Source organism: Sorex fumeus, unplaced genomic scaffold (genome assembly GCF_029834395.1).
Source record: "Sorex fumeus unplaced genomic scaffold, SorFum_2.1 ptg000002l, whole genome shotgun sequence".
NCBI lineage: Eukaryota > Metazoa > Chordata > Mammalia > Eulipotyphla > Soricidae > Sorex > Sorex fumeus.
Window position 1 is genome coordinate 4,887,632 of NW_026606059.1, and position 24,501 is coordinate 4,912,132.

At 41.8% G+C, this 24,501-nt stretch overlaps 1 protein-coding gene across 1 annotated transcript in view; it reads left to right on the top strand.

Annotated features, from left to right (window-relative positions):
* The window catches only part of RP1 (RP1 axonemal microtubule associated), a 224,265-nt gene that overhangs the window by 51,156 nt on the left and 148,608 nt on the right, over nucleotides 1-24,501 (top strand). Inside the window, exons 12-15 of the mRNA XM_056112482.1 lie at nucleotides 10,109-10,212; nucleotides 12,180-12,356; nucleotides 13,093-13,305; nucleotides 20,774-20,951. Of these exons, the coding sequence (XP_055968457.1) occupies nucleotides 10,109-10,212; nucleotides 12,180-12,356; nucleotides 13,093-13,305; nucleotides 20,774-20,951 (672 nt within the window). The remainder of the gene's footprint in view (nucleotides 1-10,108; nucleotides 10,213-12,179; nucleotides 12,357-13,092; nucleotides 13,306-20,773; nucleotides 20,952-24,501) is intronic.

The window sequence follows — 24,501 nt, forward strand, 5'->3', positions numbered from 1 at the left end:
CTGGCCGAGCCGGGTTCGAGTCCTCTGTCCCTCTCGGAGAGTCCAGCAAGCTACTGAGCGAATCTTGCCCACACGACAAAGCCTGGCAAGCTATCTGTGACGTATTCCATATGCCAAACACAGTAACATCAAGTCTCACAGTGGAGACATTACTGGGCCCACTCGAGCAAATCGATAAACAATGGGAGGACAGTGCTACAGTGCTATATTTATTACAGCAGTTCATATAATAACTGGGATATGGAAATAAGCCAAAAGTTCAATGGCAGATGAATGGATCAAAAAGTTATGGTAATATAGGCACAATGCAATATTATGAAGCTGTAAGAAAAGACGCAGTTTGCTGCCATGTGACGGGGCTGAAAGGTATTGTGCTAAGTGAAATTTGTGGAGGAGAACAAACACCAGATAGTCTGACCCATCTGTGGAATATAGAGAGAAAAGGGAACAGACTTCATGGAACAATGACGATCCCTTGGACTGGGCTATACACTGCAGCGGTGAAGACTGGTGGACAACGCAGAGGGGACTGGGAGTGATCTAAGGACAGAGATTGAAGGTCACAGGCACCTTGTGGTGTGCAGTAATTTTGTACATGGACAGTCTAAACTTTGGCACAGTTCTAATCAGATCACCTGAAGTATAACGGCAGTAAAGACAAAAGATGTTCTAGAATGACATTGATTTGAAAAGATGCATGTGCACCTGTGTTCATGACAGCGCTAAGTGAATATCCAGGATATGCAAATAACCCAATTGTTCAATGCCAGGTGAATGGGCGAGCTAGGCTGTTGTGTATTTACACAATGGAGCACTGTGTCATGGTAAGGAAAGAGCGAATCTTGCAGTTTGCTGCATCTGGATGCAACGAAAGCGTGATGTCAAGTGAAATAAGTCAGGGCCAGAAGGACAACTCCTGGATGACCTCCTTCTTTTATGGTAGATAGAGAAACAATACAAGAGAATAGACCGTATCTAGTGAGGATAAACCCTTAACCTTTGATCCCAAACTGAAATTACAAAGCCGTGGACAGGTGATAGGGGAGCGGGAAGGGGGTCAGGGAAAGGAAGACGAGAGGTGACTTAAAAAAAGTGGTGAGGTCAACACCCAATAGGAGAGAGAGAACAAAAGGGAATGCCCTGCCACAGAGGCAGGGTGGGATGGGGGGGATGGGTGTGGGAGGGATACTGGGATCCGTGGTGGTGGAAAATGGGCACTGGTGGAGGGATGGGTACTCGATCATTGTATAACTGAAACCCAAGCACAAAAGTTTGTAAATCTACAACTGTACCTCATGGTGTTTCACTAATTAAAAAAAAAAAGAAAAAAAAAGAAAGTGGTGAGGGGCTGGAGCAATAGCACAGCGGGAAGGGCGTTTGCCTGGCATGTGACCGACCCGGGTTCGATTCCCAGCATCCCATATGGTCCCCTGAGCACTGCCAGCAGTGATTCCTGAGTGCAGAGCCAGGAGTAACCCCTGTGCATGGCTAGGTGTGACCCAAAAAGCAAAAAAGAAAAAAAAAGAAAAAAAAAGAAAGAGGTGAAAGGTCTTGGTCAATTTATTGGTGGGAAAGATACAGCAACCAGGTATATTAATATCATAAAAATCAACATTACTGTAACTATCTTATCTAAACTATGATAAATATTAGAAAATTCTAGAACAAAAAAGCACCCCTACTAGTACCTGTTCTGCAATCTGAAAAAATATGGAGAGAATTTTCACTTTTGTAGGAATTGGAAGAAAAGTGAGAATCACCACCTTTCTTCGATAATTTTGGCTTGCATAGGCCTCAGAGGAACATCTCATTCTGCATTGCCCTTGTGGGCGAGGGTCCAGTAGGCTGTGAATCCACTCCGGTTCTCTGTACATCCTTTCTGCCTACATTCACAGAAACCTGGCTGACTGAGCTGAAGCTGCTGTTGCTTAGGAACTGCATATCTATATGATGTGCGGTATCTTCTTCCAGTTGGCTGTCGAATGAATAACGGCCTTGAAGTCACTAGGTCATAGGAAGGACTAGAGGAAGGCATAGCCAAGTACGAGTGATCAGCATCGGACTCGATCCCCTAATTTCTCTTGAACCTGGGGCATGGATTCTCAGGCTTTCCTCATTTTACTTCAAGCAGAGAAAGAAATTGTAGGCAGGTTCCATATGGCATCTCCATTTGGCTGCCCCGGGAAAAACCAGCCTCTGAGGCGTTTCAGTGTCGGGGGGCTGCTTACATCTGTCGTCACAGGATGCCGCTCAAGTGGGGCATGTGCAGGACCCACTATTTCTGACTTCTGTGTTGTTGGGCGGAAAATGGCGATCCCAGCAAAGGCAAGCCTGAGGTTTGGCTGTCAGAACGCATGTGACGTTTAAAATTTCAGACAGTGACCGAGGATCTTCGTAAACAACAGAGCAAAACATTTATCAGAGAGAGACATTCGGGGTTTTGCTCTCAAATCAAATTTTGATTATTTCACAGGTCCAGAAGAAATCCAGGAGGGAATTTTTGTTAAAATTGCATTAAATCTACATATTCACTTTAATCGATATCTTCAGGATATTTAACGTTTTCCTTGGAGGAGTTTGTTAGAAAAACGAACAGATAGACCAGGAATCAGGAATATGATTTCAATATATTTTTTTCTGTTGTTCAGGTGAAATGTTGGTAATTGGCATTCTCGACATTTTGATTTTGTAATTGTTATTATTATTTTTGGCTTTGGGTCACACCCAGCAGTGCTCAGAGCTCACTGCTGTTTCTGCACTTATGGATCCACTCCTGGTGGTATTAGGGGATAGACTACAGAGGGTGCCAGAGATGGAACTTGGGTCAGCTGAGGGCAAGTACAGTATCACAGAGGAACCAGTTGTACTATCGCTCTGGCTCATGACTTTGCAATTAATTACAAAAGTATCACTGTAGCACTGTCCTCCCGTTGTTCATCGATTTGCTCAAACGGGCAGGGCACCACTAATGTCTCACAACAAATTGTGAGACCTGTTGGTACTGTGTTTGGCATATCGAATACGTCACGGGTAGCTTGCCAGGCTTTGCTGTGCGGGCGAGATACTCTCGGTAGCTTGCCGGGCTCTCCTAGAGGGGCGGAGGAATCAAACCCAGTTCGGCCAAGTAGGCTGCGTGCAAGGCCTTATCCGCTGTGCTATTGCTCCAGCCAAATTATAAAAGTAATGAACTTAATGTTGTGTATTTATTTTTAAGAGTTATATATTTGAATAAAACAAAACAAACACTGTCCTCCTGTTGTTCATAGATTTGCTCGAGTGGGCACAGTAACGTCTCCATTATTTTGAGACTTGCTGTTACTGTGTTTGGCATATTGAATATGTCACGGGTAGCTTGCCAGGCTTTGCCGTGTGGGCGAGATACTCTCGGTAGCTTGCCGGGCTCTGAGGAATCGAACCCGGCTCCGCCAGGCTGGCTGAGCGCAAGGCAAATGCCCTACCTCTGTGCTATTGCTCCAGCCATATATTTGAATAGGAGTTTATAAATGCCTCTTCCCGTAACTATATACAAAATTGATTAAGAAAAAATGTCTAGATCACTGACAAATGGAAAAATCTGTTTGTTTTTTTTTTTAAAAACCTATGGAGTGAATTGGGAATATGGGTTCTATACCTGAACTGAGAACCTGTGATCAGTCTCTTGTAGAGCAAGTTAGGGTGACCCCCGAGCCCTGGCTGGGGTAGTGATCAGACTCCACTCTGGGAACTACCCCACCAGTCGATGGAAGCTCAAGATAAGAACCTGATTGAATTTAGAGATAAGCTTAGCTGGACTGTGTTTCTACGGCTGGCTGGGTCAGGACAGATGAGCAGATTCCTAAAAATCTCCTTTTGAAAAAGTTAAGGATGAGTAGAGACATGAATAGTAAGTTTTAAAATTTAGGTTACAATGGAACATGTTCCTTGTACATAATATCAAATTGAATGAATGATTGAACCCCTTTACTGACGGAATTAGAACCAGAAATCCTATATTCAAATTCGTTTAGGAAAAAATACTCTTCTGTTCTCCTGTGTTCCAGTTATTGAAGAATTTCAAATTAGCTGACAATAAGGGGCTAGCAAGGATGGCCTCCACTGTGCGGTGGGGGTTCGATTTCTTGCAAGGCAAGAAATAAATGAATCAACAAATTAACTGTAGATTAATTTGTAGACCGTAGATGAACGGAGGGGATAGAAGGGTTTAAACAGATGTGTAGTCAGTGATCAGACCAAGCATAGCCAGAGGTTAAAAAATGTTAATGTAACAACAACAATGTGTGAGGATTTGAGAGTGACAGTGAGAAAGTGTGGAAGTTTCTACTGAGTTTCCAGCGAAGCAGGAGTAGGTGAACAGCTTGCTGTACTTTGGGGAGTATCTACTTCAATTTAGACAATGTTCAGGCGGTTACTGGTTGGTTAAATGTTTTCAGTTTAAAGTAAATCTCTCATTCGCCTGAGAGATCTCTTCCCCTTATGTTTAAATTTTTCTCCAAATTGTACTTTGTGGAATTCCAGTGCACACGAAAGTTTCTTTATAATGACATATTTTTCAGCTACTGAAAGACTTAGATTTCCTGAAGGTATCGCTGATTTGATTATGATTTTAATTTTTATTTATTTACATATTTATTTTAAGGGTAGTATACCACTATTTATTCAGCCATTGATTAAGCTGATTGAATTGGGTACGAACGCCACCTGATTATGATTTTTTTTTTTTTGCAATTTGTGTATTTTTTTTTATTAGTGAAACACCATGAGGTACAGTTGTAGATTTACAAGTTTTTGTGCTTGGATCTCGGTCATACCACGATCAAATACCCATCCCTCCACCAGTGCCCATTTTCCACCACCAGGATAATATCCCTCCCCCCCCATCCTCCCATTGATTATGATTTTAATAACAAGATCTTGGAACCAAGACATACTATGCTCCAGCACTGGTTGCACCACTGAGGTGTCCAGCAACCTAGAGTGGATGATGTGTATATACGGAGAAGTGGACGACACAGAGGTGGTCCACTTCTCTCTATATACACAGTGAAATGCTAAGATTATTATTTTTATAGGAAAATGGACTTGATGAAGTGGTGGAGCGATAGCACAGCGGGTAGGGCGTTCGCCTTACAAGCGGCCAACATGGCCGACCCGAGTTCGATTCCTCCGCCCCTCTCGGAGAGCCCGGCAAACTACCGAGAGTATTCGATATGCCAGACACAGTAACAACAAAGTCTCCAATGGAGACGTTACTGGGCCCGCTCGAGCAAATCGATGATCAACGGGAGGGCCTTTACCTTTTACCTTTACCTATAGGAAAATGGATTTTATTTGTTCATTTTAAAATTTTATTTAAAGCCTGGCGAGCTCCCCGTGACGTATTCGATATGCCAAACACAGTAACAACAAGTCTCACGATGGAGCCGTTACTGGGCCTGCTTGAGCAAATCGATGAATAATGGGATGACCATGACCATGAATCACCGTGAGATATAGTTACAAGTTTTTATGTTTGAGCTACAATCACACAATGATCAAACACCCGTCCCTCCACCAGTGCACATTCCCCACTTCCAATATCCCCAATAATCCCCCCAATTTTCCACCTTCCAACTGCCTCTATGGCAGACAATATTCCCCATACTCTCTCTCTACTTTGGAGCATTATGGTTTGCAATACAGATACTGAGAGATTATCATGTTTGGTCCTTTATCTACTTTCAGCACACATCTCCCATCCCGACCGATTCCTCCAACCCTCATTTTCTTAGTGATCCCTTCTCTATCCCACCTGCCTTCTCCTCTCTGCTCATCAGGCAGGCTTCCAACTATGGAGCAAGCTAGGATTACTTTTAATTAAAGTTTACTAAATTATGCTTCTAAATCAAGGACATGCTGTACGGTATCAAACTTCTCAAAGTAGAAACCTTTTTTTTAAATTTTAGCAATAAGATTTTATGTATTCAGCACATATTTATAAAATGCTTACTGTAGATGAGACAATGCCTCAGGCATAGTACTAACAACTGCAAACAAATAAAGTGCCATCCCCTTATGGAGTTATATTTTATATTCTTAGTAAACATTAAAGAACTTATATATGAAATGAATGTGTTTATATAATTTTCTGATGATGATTGATTTCTGACCAAAGAACTGATAGAATAATGCCTTTTCAAATTTACAGATATAGATTTGATACTTATGAAATAATTAAGTGAACAGGAAGATGCAAACAATGGTGACCATTAGTAATAGGATACTTTCAGTAATACTCTTCTACTTTGCAAGTTCTTCCATCATTAACTCATTAGTTCACACAATTAGTGGATCAATGGAATTGATGGAATCAGTTAATGAACAACAGTCTTTTAAGAATTGTTGCACTGATTTTACTCTATTGAGGAAACAGAGACAAATTTATATAAAATAATTTGCACAGGAACTGGAGAGATAGTACAGTGGGTAGAGTACTTGCCTTGCATGTGGCCCCTGGATACTATCTCTGTAACCACAAGTATTTCCTTGGGGTCCATCAGGAGCGACCCCTAAGCAGAGCCAAGAATGAGCCTTGAACACCACTGGCTATAGCTCAAAAACAAAACAAAACAGCAACATAAAATAATAATGTGCACTGTCACTGTCACTGTCCTCCTGTTGTTCATCAATTTGCTCGAGCAGGCCCAGTAACGTCTCCATTGTGAGACTTGTTGTTACTGTGTCTGGCATATCGAACACGTCACGGGGAGCTCACCAGGCTTTGCTATGCGGATGAGATACTCTCAGTAGCTTGTCGGGCTCTCTGAGAGGGGTGGAGGAATCGAACTCGGGTCGGACTTGTTGACTGTGCGCAAGGCAAACGCCCTACCGGCTGTACTATCGTTCCAGTCCAATAATGTGCACAAAGTTATTTAATGAATCAATTTCAGAATCAATGATTGCTCCTTGATTTTTTCTTATTTTGAAAAACCACTCATATTTATAATTTCCAGGATTATTTGTAAGCACTCATCAACATGATTTAATTTTATGATGATTCTTAATTTTTTCCATGAGAATTGATTTTATTAAATACATAAAATTGACTTTGAGATTAGGCAGAATATCTTCTTTGTGAAGTGGCCTGCCAAATTAATACTAAGTCTTTCATTTTCAGAACTAGGAATGAGAGTTAATATAGCCATTTAAATATACAATAAAATCCTATTAAAATTTTGAGTACTATAGTTAACCTCTTTAATAGACCTTATTTTTTACTTTTAGGAATTGCCTTTGTGGTTAATAGGAATAAAAATGTAAAGGTACAATTTATTCACCATTTGTTAACTCTATACGGATGTAGTTATATATAATTATACAAAGCAGTCTATATAACTCTATGTAGCACAGCTGATAAGGCTTGTCTTTCACTCGATAGACCCTGGTTTCACCTCAAGGATTGCATATTGTTTCATGAGCAATGTCAGGAGTGATTCCAGAGCACAGAGCCAGGAGTAACCCTGTGTGGGTGTTGTCTAAACGCTAAAAATAAAGAAAACCCGATATTTTGATTTTTTTCCCCTTTTGGGTCACACTCGGTGATGCTCAGGGTTTACTCCTGGCTCATGCACTCAGGAATTACTCCTGGCAGTGCTTGGGGGAGCATATGGGATGCTGGGAATTGAACCCGGGTTGGCCACGTGTAAGGCCCTACCCGCTGTGCTATTGCTCCATCCCCAACCCAATATTCTGAGAGTAAGACAAAAATATTTTTAATGGCACACAGTTATAATTCTTCTCTTTCATTATTTCTATTGTTATTGATCTCATATTATGCCTCACTTGTGAATTATACTTGGGCATACGTATATAGTAGATAGCATCGATATGTCACTATCACTATCACTATCACTATCACTATCACTATCACTATCACTGTCCTCCCGTTGTTCATCGATTTGCTTGAGCGGGCCCAGTAATGTCTCCATCATGAGACTTGTTGTTACTGTGTTTGGCATATCGAAGACGTCATGGGGAGCTTGCCGGGCTTTGCCGCGCGGGCCAGATACTCTCGGTAGCTTGCCGGGCTCTCTGAGAGGGGCGGAGGAATCAAACTTGGGTTGGCCGTGTTGGCTGCATGCAAGGCAAACGCCCTACCCGCTGTGCTATCGCTCCAGCCCTAGCATTGATATGTAGTCATCTATATATCTATTTATAGATATATAGAGCCAGGAGTAAGTCACGCATGGCCAACAAAACAAAACAAAAGAATGTGTATCTTATACTATAAAAACATTAATTTTAATTCTTATGTACAACACACAGAGGCAAACCTTATCATCTTATTAGGGGAGGAAATAACTGATGCTTAATGAATAACCGATTTTAAAATCATCTTATTTCAATATACTCCTTGGGATAAATAAAAATACCTCTTCCTTTACCCATTAAGATGATCTGGCTTGGACTCTGTGAACTAAACTAATATAAAATCAATTGACCAAAAAAAAAGCAAGGTCTTTAATTTATGCTTTGGGCTCTAGAAATATTCAAAGTGCTGGAGCTCTTAAGGCTTGGCATTCAATCAATGGTCTGATCCCACTATCACATGGTCCCCTCCCCGCCTCCAGCCCCAATCCTGAGCACCTCTTCGCAGGGAATGAGTCCTGAGTAGGATGCTAGGAATGACCCTGAAAACTGTGAACAGTGCATGCTTTGTACATACACGTGGGAGAGAATCTAGTGATGAATAAGTCAGAGGGGATTACTATCGAAAGTTGATATGGCATTTCAACACGTAGTAACTTGGAAGAGAATTGACAAGACAAACGAGAAGGACTTGGAGTTTAACTGTTGGGAGGCAGCAAGTTGGGGCGTGCGGATGAGGGTGAGTACAGAGAAGTCAGTGTGTAAGTACGTTGTTCAGGCTCTGGGGACCAGTCTCCAGGGGGCTCTTCTCCAGGTAGCATCTTCCTGCTCAGGAAGTGGGCTGGGCTCTGCCCTTCCATGGGGAATTTGAGTCTAGCAGGAGGTGAAAGATAGGGATTTCATCCTCTTTCTGTTTTTTTCCCCGTTGCCTTCAGCTGAATGTAATCCTTATGCCAGATAAGGTACGTTTAGCAGTAGCACACTCTGAGCCCCTTCAATATTATGGATACACTCTAAGGTCACATCTGTGGTGTGGAGTTTCCCCAACAGCACGCCCACCTAACTTGGATCCAAATGAAGAAACAGTAGTATTGGCGTCTCTGAAATCATGTTTCCTGCAGCCACTATTTTGATTCCTAAAAGGTTTATAATAGTTGGCCTCATTGGGGGGGAGGGGGGAGTCTTAAATAATGCATACAAGATGCTTTATCTTCTTTCTTTGGTTTGACTCATCCTTGAGAATCGCCTGTTTGTAAAAGGAAAAATGACCTTCACTTATTGCTACACGAACAGATTCCTGAAAATTCATGGTTTGTCAGTGTTAAAGGTAAAGGTAAAGGCCCTCCCGTTGATCGTCGATTTGCTCGAGCGGGCCCAGTAACGTCTCCATTGGAGACTTTGTTGTTACTGTGTCTGGCATATCGAATACTCTCGGTAGCTTGCCGGGCTCTCCGAGAGGGGCGGAGGAATCGAACTCGGGTCGGCCATGTTGACCGCTTGTAAGGCAAACGCCCTACCGCTGTGCTATTGTTAGCTAGGAAATTTCTATGGTTGGTGGTTCATGCTTGGTGATGTAAAAAAAATTACGCAGCAGAGCAGGGTATATAAAAGCAGTGTTTGTTCTCTAAGCCAAGGAGGAGACAAACATCTAAGTTAGAGACGTTAGAAAGATATAAGGCAGATATTTTCAAAATAACCCTTATTTAAAATCTTTCGGACCTGCTCTTGACACTGTGCATTGGGGTGACTTCCAGTGGAGCTCAGGGATTTGAGGCTAGGGTCTGTACCTGGGTGCCAGCAGGCAGGTCAACTACCTTAACTTCTTCACTATCTCTCTGGCCCTGACATTTTACCTTTTGGCTAATTAAAAGCATTTAACTGAGAGAGATCATAACATATACTGTTAGGAGATTTGAGTGCATAATTGACTAAGAAGAAAAGCTTTAAAAATGAATGACTTGTTAATACTTAACATGTTTTCCAGGCCTCTTTGATGTTATTTTCCACAAAGGAGATATATGCATTTTTCAAAGTCATGAGATAAGGCACCTTTCACTTGCTCTTGACAATGGCTCTGTCACTGGGATGGTACGTAGTAACTTTTATCTTTATCATACATGTGTGTATAGACACCCTAGTATTGCATTTTATGGGGAATGCGTTTTTGCATTGGGTTCTTGTTTTCAAACATAGGCAGTTTATTTTAGTTTTATTTTTCTTTTTCGGTCACACCTGGCGATGCACAGGGGTTACTCCTGGCTCTGCACTCAGGAGTTACTCCTGGCGGTGCTCAGGGGACCTTATGGGATGCTGGGAATCGAACCTGAGTTGGCTGCGTGCAAGGCAAATGCCCTACCCGCTGGGCTATCTCTCCAGCCCCTGCCTTAGCTCTTTGATTGTTTTTGGCCATGCCTGGTAGTGCTGGGGCTTACTCCTGACTTTGACTTCAGGGATCCCTCCTGGTGGTTTGAGGGGGTGGCCTGCAGGAGTCCCAGGGAGCTCACTGTCTGCCTTGTTACTACTCCATTCTCCGAGGTCTAAACATTAATAATAAAAAGGTAGGCCAAAAATGAACAATAAACCACTCCTCTGATCATGCTCAAACTTTAATGAGTTTTTATATTTATTTATTTATTTATTTATTTATTTATTTCTGTTTCTGGGCCATACTTGGTGGTGCTCAGGGCTTCCTCCTGGCTCTGAGATCAATGATCACTCCAGCACGCTCAGAGGATCACATGGGGTGCTGGGCACCCAACCCGTGTTGGCTGCGCACAAGGCAAGGGCCTTACCCGCTGTACTATGGCTCTGATTGATTCCTGAGCCTTTAAGAGAAGACACTCTGACTTCTCAAGGGCCCCTTCAGGAGCTTTATTATTAATGGGAAAAGCTCAAATTTCACCCAAATATGCTTTGTATTGCTTTCTCAGCTTAAATGTTCCCTCCAGATTGGCTGCAGGTTTCCTGTAACTGTTATGAGACCCGTGTGGTTATTCAGAAGTCTTTCACCCTGGGCCTGAGTCTCACTTAGTTGCTGATGATCCTCTCAGTTCACCCACACGGCTTATGGCTGATGTATTCATCAAACACCATGGTTTCGCAGAGTGAAGAGTTTTGTTGTTTACTCTGCTGTTGGTGACCTCCTGTCCTTGCCTGAATCATTCAAGAGGCCCACGGTGTCCATGAGACGCAACCTTCCCCCTGGGGCACTGAGAGACATGGGATTAGACTGCACACAGTATCTGGCCTCCAGCGAGTATTTGTGTTCTAGAAAACAAAACTTTTGCAAACCACACACCCAAAAGGAGAGAGAGAACAGAGGGGAATGCCCTGCCACAGAGGCAGGGTGGGATGAGGGGGATATGGGGTGAAGGGATACTGGGATCCGTGGTGGTGGGAAATGGGCACTGGTGGAGGGATGGGTATTTGATCATTATATAATTGAAACCCAAGCACAAAATATGTATGTCTACAACTGTATCTCATGGTATTTTACTAAAAAAAAAACTAGTGAAATTTGTAACTAAATTTTAACCTTTAGTGTCAAATAATCTTGAATTAGAAAGATCTGTCTGAAATGGAAAACACACAGCAGCTAAGCACAGATCAGCAGTGCATTAAATTATCCTGCCCCCAGAGGAGTTTTCCCCTGCAGTCTACCCTGGGTTCCATGAAATGCAGGAAAGAAGAAAGTCCTTGGACCAGAACAGCGTAAATCAAGCCTGGGTATCAGCAACCGCATTATACAGGCCTGGTATTGCGTGGGGCCACCCGGACACTTTTGATCCAATTATTCTCTACAGCAAGGTCTAGAAGGACAGTCCAGTGGGGCGAGTGTTCGCCTTGGAGGCAGCTGATGCGGGTTCCGTCCCTGCACCCCTTATGGTCCTCTGGTACCCGCAGGGATGAACCCCCAGAGTCAGGAGTAAGGCCTGGACAGAGTGGGAATGGCCCCCACACAAACAAAAACCACTCCCTGTAGCTAATTCAGATGAGATGGGCGCTTTCAGAGTGGTGTGGCCGTCGGTTCCTGGCTCACTCCTGGTCCTCCTTAGGCTGCCGGTGGGCCTTCGGCGGAGCTGCGGGTGCTGCACCAGCCCAGCCGCGGGGCCATCCTGGAGTCTGCACGGGCTCCCGGGCACACCATCATTTTTGATCGCCAGGGCAGAAGAGCTGATGAATCTTCAGGGGGCTACGCAGACCTTTCCAAAGAATTTGTGGTGTTTGTCAAGGTAAGCGGATGGCAGTGGTGGGAGTTTTTCTGACTAAATAGCTTCCTTCAGTTGTGCTCAGAAAAGAACTTCCACCGACTAAAGAAGCAAGGCACCCTCTTTCCACTAGGTGCCTTTGACGCCTGTTCTCATCTGTTCTACCTGAACTTTGGAGGAGAGCAGTGATGGGGGTGCAGGGATTGGGTCTCACATCCAACTAAAGATGGGAATTTTCTTCATAACAATGTAGAGAATTTTGGGTCAGAGAAATAGCGCAGGAGGAAGGCGTTTGTTTGCCTTGCACAAGGCAGGCCAAGTGTTTGATCTCCTACAATGAATAATCACCTTTCTGAGCCCCCAAAGCCAGCAGTGATCCTTGAGCCCAGGGTAAGCCCTGAGCAGAGCTGAGTGTGGGTCTCCATCCCAAACAATCAAACAAAAAGAAGGCTCGAGAACCTAACACTTGGATATCCAAAAGAAGTATATTTAACTTTTCTAACACTTATACCCTTGGTCCTCCCATTGTTCATCGATTTGCTCGAGCGGGCTCAGTAACGTCTCCATTGTGAGACTTGTTGTTACTGTGTTTGGCAGTGCAGAGCCAGGAGTAACCCCTGTGCATCACTGGGTGTGACCCAAAAAGAAAAAAAATCCTCTTAGTATCCAATGTCCACTATTACACTTCAACAATAATGATTGTCATAAATAGAATGAACCCAAAATATCATTTAATTCGATTCTGTTTGTTACTTCAAAGGGTATATTTCTCAACAGTGCGGTGATTCTGTTGGCTACAAACCTATGCCAGGCCCTGTGTCTTCGGTCTGACGGGTCCTGCACCGGAGTGGGAAGTCAATCTGAAAACTCGTACTGGAAAGTGCATAAAATCAGCTCCGGCGTTTGCATGTTTGAAAGTCTGAAGCAGGCCCGGATGTATCTGCGGATTAAGGATGGCCAGTGTGATGGAACGGTGAGCAACTGCTCAGAGCTGTGTAACATGTTTGTACTGGTAACATGCTTCCTGCTCTTCATGAGGCAGGTCCTCAAATCACGCTTCAAGGAGCTTTGAGGATGGAGACTCTAGAACAATCTTTCTCAAAGTGGGCAGAGAAGCTCCCCACCTTGTAGACGGGGCCTCGAGAATAGTCCAGGAGAAGGTAGTAACTTCATGTACTATTGAGGAGAGCTTTCTGTTTCTTCACTTAATGAATATATATCCAAGGGAGTTCCAAGTAATTTTTTTTCCTATAAAGGGGAAAATAGATCAAATACATTTGGGAAACTCTGCTCTATATTATTGAGTCCAGCTTAATATTATTTCCTCAGTAATATTGCTTCTTTTGGTGCCTGAATTTCTACCATGAAAGCCCTTAATTTTGAGTTTGGGTCACACAAAAAAATTCTAAATAATAGGTGTCACAGACATAGTACAAAAGTTTACTGCATTTTTGGAGGGAAGGGTCTTGTTTCACACCCAGCAACACTCAGGCCTTACTCCTGGATCAGCATTCAGGATTACTGCTGGCGGTGCTTGGGGAACCATATGGGATGTTTGTGAAAGGTGGCCCTATCCACTGTGCTATCACTCTGGCCCCAAGGAGTTAACTTCTTACATGCAGCTAACCCTGATTCTAGTCCCAGAATTCCAGACCTCCCTGAGCATTGCAGGTGCAGCCCAGAGATTCCTGCACAGTCCTGGATGAATCCCTGGAACATCATTAGGATAGAGCAGGCTTTCTCTGGCACTGCAGGCCCCAAGGAGTACGGCATCTTTGGGCTTTCCCAATGACAGAGTCATCTGGTGGCTGAGATCAAAGGGAGGCGCCCTCGGTCTCCTGAGCACCACTTAGGATCCCCCATGACCAAAACTGGAAAACAATCTAAATGTTCATGTTTCCTTAATGTACTGAGTGTTAGGAAAGGATATATATGGAAGATAACTGACAATATCCTTTATGAGTCTGTAATTATACTGATTCAGCTGTAGTCCGACCTTTCCACACTCACAGTCGAAGTCGGCCAGCATTTGTGCTGCTTGGCTAATGTTTGGTGTTATTAGAATGATGTCATCAGCAAAAGCAGAGGTGGTGTAGTTGCCAGCCGTCTATCTTCACTCCCATTCCTTCCCATTCCAGTTGTTGCATGACGTTCTCGAGGGTGGCACTTGAAGAGTTTCGGTGAAATGGTATCACCCTGCCAAACTCCTCTCTTGACATCGATGATCACTTCTTTGTAGAATGGTGAGATCCTGGTGGTGAATCTGTAATACAGCTCATGGAGGATCCTGATGTATTGAGTTTGAATGCCCTATTTGGCTGGGGCTTTGATGACCTCTTCCATCTCAATAGAATCAAAGGCCTTCTTTAAATCAATGAACGTTAAACAGAGCGGCATCTTGAACTCCCGAGAAACCTCAATGAGCTTGTTGATAACAATGGTTATCGTGTGGATATGGTCGATGGTGCTGAATCCTTTGCGGAACCTGGCTTGCTCGCATGGTTGTCCTTCATCTAGTGTTCTGCCAATCCTATTCAGGATGACTCGAGTGAACAGCTTGTAGATGACAGACAACAGGCAGATCGGGTACAGTCCAATGTACAGTCCTGCTGGTTTTCCATTGGGATGGAACCTTGCATTCAGACAGGTAGCGTGTGAAGAGCCGAGCCAGTGTATTGATGAGTAACGACTGCAGATTCTTCGGTGTTCGGGTCTGACCTTGTCTGGGCCGGGTGCTGTTTGCTTCTTTACCGATGAAATGAGTGTGGAATGGTTGGACTACGGCTGAATCTTACGAAGACAATGTTTATGAGAAACAGCCTCTTTCCTGACGCTCCATTTGCTCTCAACGGAACGACCATCTCTGAATGCAACAGCTATGTGTACCTAGGTCGAGAAGTCAACATGACAAATGACCTGGCACCTGAGCTGTGCAGGAGGAAGAGAGCGGCTTGGAAAGCCTTCAAGAGCATCGAAGAAATAGCTAAGAGGATGAAGAACCTCCGGCTCTGGGCACATCTCTTTGATTCCACTGTTCTTCCTGCATTAACATACACCTCAGAGACCTGAGCCCTACAAAAACAGGATGAGAATGCTACCCGGGTCTCCCAAAGAGGAATTGAAAGAGCTATTCTTGGAGTATCACGCTTCACTCAAATGAGAGAAAGAATCTGGAGTTCTGACTGCCGTTGACGGTCAAGAATCAAGTCACTGTCTCGTTTGCCAAGGTATCGAAAATCAGATGGGCTGGTCGTGTAATGAGATTTGGAGACGACTGCTGGACTAAAGCCATTACTGACTAGATTTCACGGGATGTCAAAAGATTGCGTGGCCGCCCATCTATGAGATGGTCAGACTTCTTCATCAAGACCCTGAACAATCGGTTTGAGGCTCTTCGTGTTCCTAGAATGAGCAGATGCCATTGGGCTACATTAACACATGATAGGGACAGATGGAGGCATTACTGGCACCTGCTCGAGCAAATCGATGAGTAACGGGATGTCAAGTAATCAAGTAATCAATTATACTGATTGAGTGCATATAGTCAAAGACCTCCAGGACCAGCCACCACCATGCTGAGACCACTCTCCGCACACATGAAGGTACTGGCAGAGGGACAAAGTCACTCGGGTTCCGGGGCCGAGATCTCCAAGCCTACTCGGATTTGGGCCGAGCATCCTCCACCCAGATCCTCCAAATTCCAGTAGGCGGGGGTCGTACCCACCAACTGGCCCCCTGGCGCTGTGTAATCCCATCAGTGGCCAAGACTCAGAGACTATAAAAACCAGCTCCCAGAACCGACATCCTATTATGACATCTTATTATCTCATTCCTACTTTGGGCAAATTGGCAGGCTACCGAATGTAGCCTGCCCACACGGCAGAGTCTGGCAAACTCCCCGTGGCATACCCAATATGCCAAATGCCAGTAACAATGATGGGTCTCATTCTCCTAAAGAGCCTTGAATATAATCTCAGGGCTAGGATGAAGGAGACTTTACTGGGGCCTGCTCGAGGCAATCGATGATTAACAGGATGATTTGTGATTTGTGATTTGTTGTGATTTGTGAGTGCATATAAGATCACACATTTAATTTCCTGTTAATACTCTGTTTCTTGTTGTCTGAAGTTGTGATATAATACCGTAACTCATTGGTAAGCTGAGAGATGCTCCCTCCCTGCCTCTTATCCTCCCCTGTATGACATCAGACTCTAGGGTGAAGTTTGTGTGAGCTTCTCAGACCATCCATGGCTCTTTGAGTTTCTGAATTTGTTTTAGACTAACAAGGCTGAGATTGGTGAGTTCCACTGACGAATTGGTACAGGAAAGTTAAGCAAATTTTTACTCACATTTAATATACATTCATGACCTGAAGTAATGACCCTGCAAGGATGCCTCACGTAATTTCCGTATCTGAAAAGGCAGATCCGGCTCCACACTGAGCTTTGCCCATGAGACCCTCGATGCCCCACTGCTGCTCAGGTGGTTGTGCAGTTCCTAGAATTGGCCCAGACACTGACTGCTTCTTGGGAGAGGCTCCAACTGTTTTATAGACATCTCCTCTTTGTTTGTGATTGACTCAGAGCATCTAGCATCTTAAAGACATCTCACTCCCTTTCCAGAACTGACTCCCTATCTCCTGCTCATTCACTTCCCAGAATTAACTCATCTATAGAAAGCAGAAATATCCAACCTAAGTAACCCAGAGACACACAATAAAAGATTCCACCCAAACATGCCAAGTGGGTCTCTCTCTTTGGTGGTCTCTGCTGTGTTGTCTGACCAGTGGACTCTCTCCCAGTAAACTTTGCTTCCACCTAAACCATCCTGCTCTCCTGGAAAATTGTTTTATCACCCAGCCCTTGGGTCCATGTAGGTGCAGGTTTGAGCTCCTGTTCCCTTCAAACCATCTTGAAAGTGCTTAGTGAAGTGGATGATATTAAGTCTCAAGAAAGGGAGAACCATGCTTCAGAGACATAACAAAATACTTACAGTCTTTCAACTGTTATGAGCATTGAGATGAAATATAAGCAGCATAACTCCTCAGGCCAGGTAGAAAGTATGATGTATAATGCTCAATCATCCATGAAGTAAAAGCTTCATGCTATCAACGCACACTGAAATGCACAAATTTTTCCCTTCTGGCTTGTGTAGGAATAATCAGAGCTTTGAGAAGGATGGTGTGTTACCCTGTGGCACCTGCTTTGGGGTCCGTGTGTTTAAAGTTTGTGAGAGTGGGAAGGCATAGATAAGTGTCACTGCAAACTGGGAGTCACCTGATATTGGTAATTTGCCTCCAAAGAATGTGCTTATCACTTCCTAGTTAGCTGTTTCAACTTGAACAGTCATTTTCATACTCTTTGCAGACTTTTTCTTCCCTTGGCAATCTCTGAGGCTCTCTCTGTCTCTTCCATTTTCCATTCCCCAATGTGCAGCTTAAAGATAAGCTGAGCAAATTTTCTCTACAGATGTATGGGGAAATCTTATGTTTTTCTGCTTTATACTAGGGAATCTTGCTTTCTTCTTCCTATGTACTTTTGGGTCACTCAGTCATGTATGATTAGACTGAGAATCAGTCATTGGCATTCGAGTGAAAGAATTTGGTGAGCACAGGAAGATAGACAGAAATTTACCAAATTTGAAAGAGGAGACTTATGCAGCCACAGAAGAATTATTGGCATAATCAGTCGCTAGCAAAAGATCTGAGTGTGAACCCAGTTAAGGAACTTTCTCACCATTCAACAGACAGAGCCAAACCTAAGAGTGGGCCCATGGCACATGGTCAAAGGTCCATGATAAGGAAATGGGGACACTGGTCTGCTCCGTGAGGGGACAGGGTCTGCCTACCTGGGTGAGGTGATTCCAAACACCACAGCAAAGTTTTCGCCTTCGGGATATTTTTTACAGCTGCTTTTGGGACAACTTGTCTGGTGACAAGACAGTAGAATGAATGTATCTTGACCTAGAATGTGCCCAGACAAATGAGCTAATGGCTCCCTTTGGACAATCGTGGAAAGATTAGTCAGGGTTGAAGGATTTTCGAATTTAATGCCTTTCTCCTTCAGCATGGTCCAGGTGGGTCCTATACTAGTTTTTCAACAGGATAGAGTCCATGGCTGTGGTTTCCTACACCTGCCACCCAGTGAGGTTACTGAAGACTTCCTTCATGCCTCTGCTGTGTTGCTTGTTTTGTGCGTATTGGACTGATGTAATTAGCCAGGGCTGGAGGACGCTGAGGCCATCTCTTCATGTTGCCAACCATGAAAACAAATGCTGTTTAATCTTGACTCTGGTATGTGAGTGGCTACAAGCCTCCACAGAACTCAAAAGTATCTGACTTCTACTACTTCCATTTTAGGATTCTATTTTATTTTATTATTTTTATTTACCACTGATTCAGAAGATGCAGTGATTCGGTTGTGTGATTGAAATTCTTCTGAAATTTGGTAGTGTGTCTTTTTCAATCAAAGCACATCTGCTTTTATGACTTGGAAGAAATAGCATTGATACGTGGTGATCAAACATATCATTTGCACTTTCACTGTCTGATCATGAAGTACCAGGCTGGAAGAACATCTTGAAAACAGAATGGTAGCAATCAACTCTTGTTCTTTGGATTCTTAAGAACCGCACTCTGCATATCTGGGGAAGGATCTCAGGTCCTCAAACACAGAGTCAGAACTACTGTTTGAATCACTTCCCAGGCCCCAAGAATCGTCTTAATTACCCTGGTTTGCATGTATTAAGAGCTTTGGTAGATCTCTTTACAACCTCCACAGGTATTTAAGACACATTGAAAGGTAAATGGCAGCACTTGCTCCTGTCACTGTATCTTAAAAGGCACAACAGTGCCTCAGTCCTGGTAGCTAGACAACAAACTCTTATTTTATAAATGGAATAGAGCGAAATAAAGCATTAATATTTCTAATGTGCCTGCCATTGTATATTTGAAAATATTTCTATAAGCAAACACATTTACATTTAAATCAAGTGATGCTGATCCTGTAACAAATGTTTCTATTTCTGTCACCATAAAATTGTATGCTGTAGGAGTAAATCAATTTAATAGATTTTGATGTTATAGAGATTTGAGTTAGCAACAAACAGGATGTAGTTCACTTGGGAGAATTGGAAGGTTGTTAATTTAAAGGAGAAAAATAAGCTTCAAAGCAACATGGGTGGAACTCATCACTAACCAAGAACATAAAGCAAAAGCAAACATGCAGAATTTATAGAAAAGACAAACTAAAGAGTGATCAGTAGCCATACAAGCAAGAACTTATTTATTGGTAAGAATTTAATTTATAGAAACTAGAAAAGGTGGACGGAAAAAGGAAAATTTCCTCTTATCTCTCTGGGTTCTTCTCTAGCTGTTAGCACCAAAAAGAGAAAAAAAAAAGTAGACATTAGACATTCGACTTAGTTACAACTTAATTACATATCTATAAATAACTTACTCGGATAGTAAGTTCTGGTATAATAGGAGAATTCCAGGCTTTTATTCTCCAGCTAATAAATGAATTGGGGACCTGGGGCTTCAAAGACGGGACCAGAAGATGCTCTCGTGACAAGAAGAGGCATAAAATCTCTGATGGTCTAAGACTGTCCCTGGCCAGCCTAATCTATGTGACCCCCAAGTACCATGACAATAGAAAGTAAAAGTGAAGACAAAAATACATTATATGCGCTGGAAGCACATGTGAGCACTTTCGTATAGATTTTCCCTTGGAACAGCTGTTTTTGGAGACTGCAGTGAATGTGGCTAAGCTCTGTTTTCTTAGATAATTAAGAGAGTATTTAAATGCCTAAAAGGTGATTGGCTTGAGATTGAAAATTTAATTTACTCCTAGGAATTATTTTCTAGAAATACTAACTCTAATTAGAAAAAATTTACAGCAACAAAGTATGAAAAATTGTATATTAGATGATAAGTTTTTTAAAAAAGGGATGATGTTGATTATCTGAGATGATATAGATCTCTCCTGGCATTTAATTCTATAATTATTTATTAGTCTGAATAATTTGTATGACCTCTATTTACTGGTGAAATTTTGCTGTAAGAGTGGTGAATTGGCTTAAACGTAAGTAGGCATTTGGTAAAAATGCCCCCCTTTTTATCTGAATTTTAGGGTATTTTTCTAAAGGAAGATTTCACATTTCAGTGTTCTTTATTCCCCAAGGTAGAAAGCTTTGAAATGAAGTATAGCATGTTCTGTGTTCCCTTTATTTCCACTGCTCTGTCATCCAAGTGCTTCATAAGTGCTTGTCTCAGCGAATCATAAAGTCTCTTCCTGGAACAGGCTTAAGATATGCAATTTTTGAAAATTGTTCTGTATTTGTGGAGGGATTCGTAAACAAAGCAAAAATAACTTTCCTTGAAGGGACTGGCTTTAAATTCTGCCTTGTATTTACTCATATTAATTAACTCGCTTTGATTGTAGGGAACAGGAGACATTGACTGCCACTTTAAAATTAAGAAGAACTTAGAAAATGCATCTATCAGCCTGGAATCGGTGAAGAGCCCAGGGTTGTTTGTTGGACTTCAACCTGATGGAAAGACAAAGCCAGTTGTTTATACTAAGGATGCGAATGTTTTCTTTTTTCCACAACTCATCAAATGTACGTTTACTTAGAAATACTTTCATTTAGTTTGCTTTAGTGAAGGTGCGTGTGAAATGTCTGATCGTTTCATGGCATTTTTAGCAGACCAATCTATGTTCATCTTTTTTTTTTTTTTGGCTATTGCTGTTGTAGAGGCAATGGAAGACAGGAATGGGAACCCTCAGAGGTGACCACTTCTTTCCAATTCTCCGATATTTCATATTAAGTATAGTGTTATATCTGCAATTAGCTTCCTTCATAGTGTTCAAAATGGTGTGTATGTGTGTGCATTTGTGTGTAAATGTCCTGGTTGTGTATAAGCACAGATATATGTATTTTGTTAATTGAAGAGATACCCATTTACATAGAGAGTACCTGAGGCTGAAACTCTCAGTTTCAACGCCATTACTTCCTCCTCCTTGCCCAGTTTTTCTTGAGGTATATTTACAATATTGTGAGTAGGTTTGTGTATGTAATGTTGTAATACCACACCTTTCACCAATGTGTCAGTGTCCCTCTTCCATTGTGCCAAAGTCCCCTCCCGTCCATCCCATGTCCCTTGGAAAGCTCAGCTCCATGGTCTGATTTCCAAATTCTGTATCCTCTAGGCATGTATTAGTCACTTACTGTGTTTCTTTATATCCCACATATAAGAGTGATCATGCTGTGTTGGTCTCCCTCCCCCCCTGACTGACTTCACTCATCCTGGGACTTTCCAAATCCATCCACGCAGGAGCAAATTGCAGCATTTCATCTTTTCTGATAGCTGAGTGGTATTCCATTGTGCATGTACACCATAATTTCTTTTAAAAATTAATGAACTTATTTAATAAAATTGTCATTTTTAAAATTTTTGTTGAGCTACAAAGTTTACAATAATTAAAGTTTGCTACTTCATATTTGCTGAATAATGTACCCAACGCTGGAATAAAAATGAATGGAAAAGACTGAAATGTGAAGAGTTTGAATCTGGTTTCTCTTACATCTAAGTTCTAGCCCTTTAGCAAACTGCAATAAGGGTCCAAGGACTTTATTTTAACAGTTTAAGCTTAGACTACATTTTTCTCACACACAAAGTCAATGATACAGCTCTATTATGCTCTTAAATCACCCCAAATTCAATTGACTATGCAATTTTTACAAGTATCACAGATATTTGGTCAATGAAAATCTACAAGATTTTCTTATTTAATAGATAAAGCAAATATGTTGGACTCTTATTTTATTTATCTTCTTTATTAGTCTTTGCTTTATACTGATGTAAATAGTATCCTATAGAATATCACATATATACAATGGTTAGTATATTATATTCTGCACAAGATCATTTAAAGTAAGAACCAAGGAACTTGTTTTACCATGATGGTACATCGGATCCTGTTCTTTGTGCGACCTGCATCAATACCTTGCTAGCCTTTGGTTTGCATAATCGGAATTCTGCACTTCCTGGAGGAGTCGACCTCAACTCGCTGCCACCTAGGTCTCTATTCCCTTTACCCATTGGTGTTGACTCAGGCTGGCAATTAAAATCCAGCTCAACAAAATGGGTGTGCCGTTTGTTTCTGGAGCTCTGAAGGGAAATAGCTGATATGAAAAAAAAGCAGAAAGATCCAGGGTTGAGTAGAAGAGAAGACCACAAGAAAGAGTTATAGACAGAAATGATGCTGGTAGACTCAGGGAAGAGAGCTAATGCCAAGGAAGGAGGGATGAAGAGAAAGACGAGATAGCAATAATTAGAAAGGAGACACAAAGAAGGAAGAACAATCTACGTCAGTACATGATAGATGATGAAAGGCCATGTTTACGAACCTAGGGTGTTAGTACCAGTAGAACTAAAAGACATTAAATCATTTTTTTAGGGCTCTATATGTGATCTATTATAGAGTATGAATGACTTGAATTTTTAAAAATCTGTTTTTGAGCTGTAAGATAGTAAGATAGATAAGTTAAGCCAACTGATACTGGGCAGATTAGGTTTCTGTGTCTTGTGTAATCAGGATCGCAGGAATGCCATCGCTATCTACCCTTGAGAGCTGGGTAGAGAGTAAATATAGGTGGAAGTTCTTGATGCAGTAATAATAACTAACTTTTGTGGATGATTATTTCTTGTCAGAAACTATAAAGCATATGTTCTATCATTTAATTTCATTTGGAGTAGATATTTTAAGTTTTAGATGTCTTAAGTTTTTACTTTGATTATTTGACAGTGTTTTTTTAGAAAAGAATATTCCCAGTCTGAGGAAACAGTACAGTGGGTAGGGTAGTTGCTTGCAAGCATGTGGTACTCTATGCCCCATAGGGAATGAGCCCTGAGCACGGCCAGATTAAGAACCCTAAACCAAACCAAAACAAAACAAAACAAAACAAAAATAAAAAAGAGTACCCCCATTTTTTATGAATCAGTTTATAGTTAGTAGAGCTGGGGCTAATTTTTCTGATCCTAAATTTGTTAAACGGTCAATAGACATTTATAATATATTTATATATTTATTTATTTATTTTTTTTGCTTTTTGGGTCACACTCAGCGATGCACAGGGGTTACTCCTGGCTCTGCACTCAGGAGTTACTCCTGGCGGTACTCAGGGGACCATATGGGATACTGGGAATCGAACCCGGGTTGGCCCCGTGCAAGGCAAACTCCCTACCCACTGTGCTATCTCTCCAGCCCCTATATTTTTAATTTTTATTGTGCCAACAGCACATGTAATTCTAGAAAATTTTGAAGATATGCTCATACAGAAGTCTATCCAGAGGTAAAAAGTAGTGCAAAGCAAGTGCCGTACCCACAGTATTATTGTTTTGGGCCCTGGACCTGTACTCATATATTAATATTATAAAATTTATCTGAACCATAACTTAAATCACTTAGCAACACACATGGTATTAACATAGTATTTTATGATATTAATAATATAAATATAATTATGCTACAATTTCTAATAAGCTGTATTGATGTAGTTAGCATAAATTATTTAATCAGTCCCTAATGTTGGATATTTTACTGTTTATTATTGAAAATAAAGGTTGGATGACAATTCATCTATACACATACACCCCCACACATATATTTCCTCACTGGATTGAAACTGCTTTTTGGCACAAAATACAGAATTGAAATTATTCTCCAATTCGATAATGATAGACTTTCTAATGTCAATGTTTCATTATCATTCTATCAGTATCAGAAAGAAGAAGTGTGTTTTTGCACTAGTCATTAACCCTGCGGGAGTTAACACAGAGTCTTTTTGTCCTTGTTATACGAAGTTTTCTCTCACTCTCACTTTGTGCTATCAGGCACTAGGCTTATATATTAAGTCATCCCTATGATTATCAAATGCAAATTCCTGTGCTTAGCAAGCTCTTCCTACTTGGATTAATCCATGAGGACAATTATGACATCATCTTCTGTAAGTTAAGCATTTTTGAAGATTCTACTGAATACTAGAATTGCAATGATCTCCATTTCAATTAAAAACAACAAATGGAAATCAATATGAGAACAATAGTTCTCAAATAGAAGTAAAAATATGAGATCAGTAGGCATTTTCTGTGCTTCCCAGGACCTCA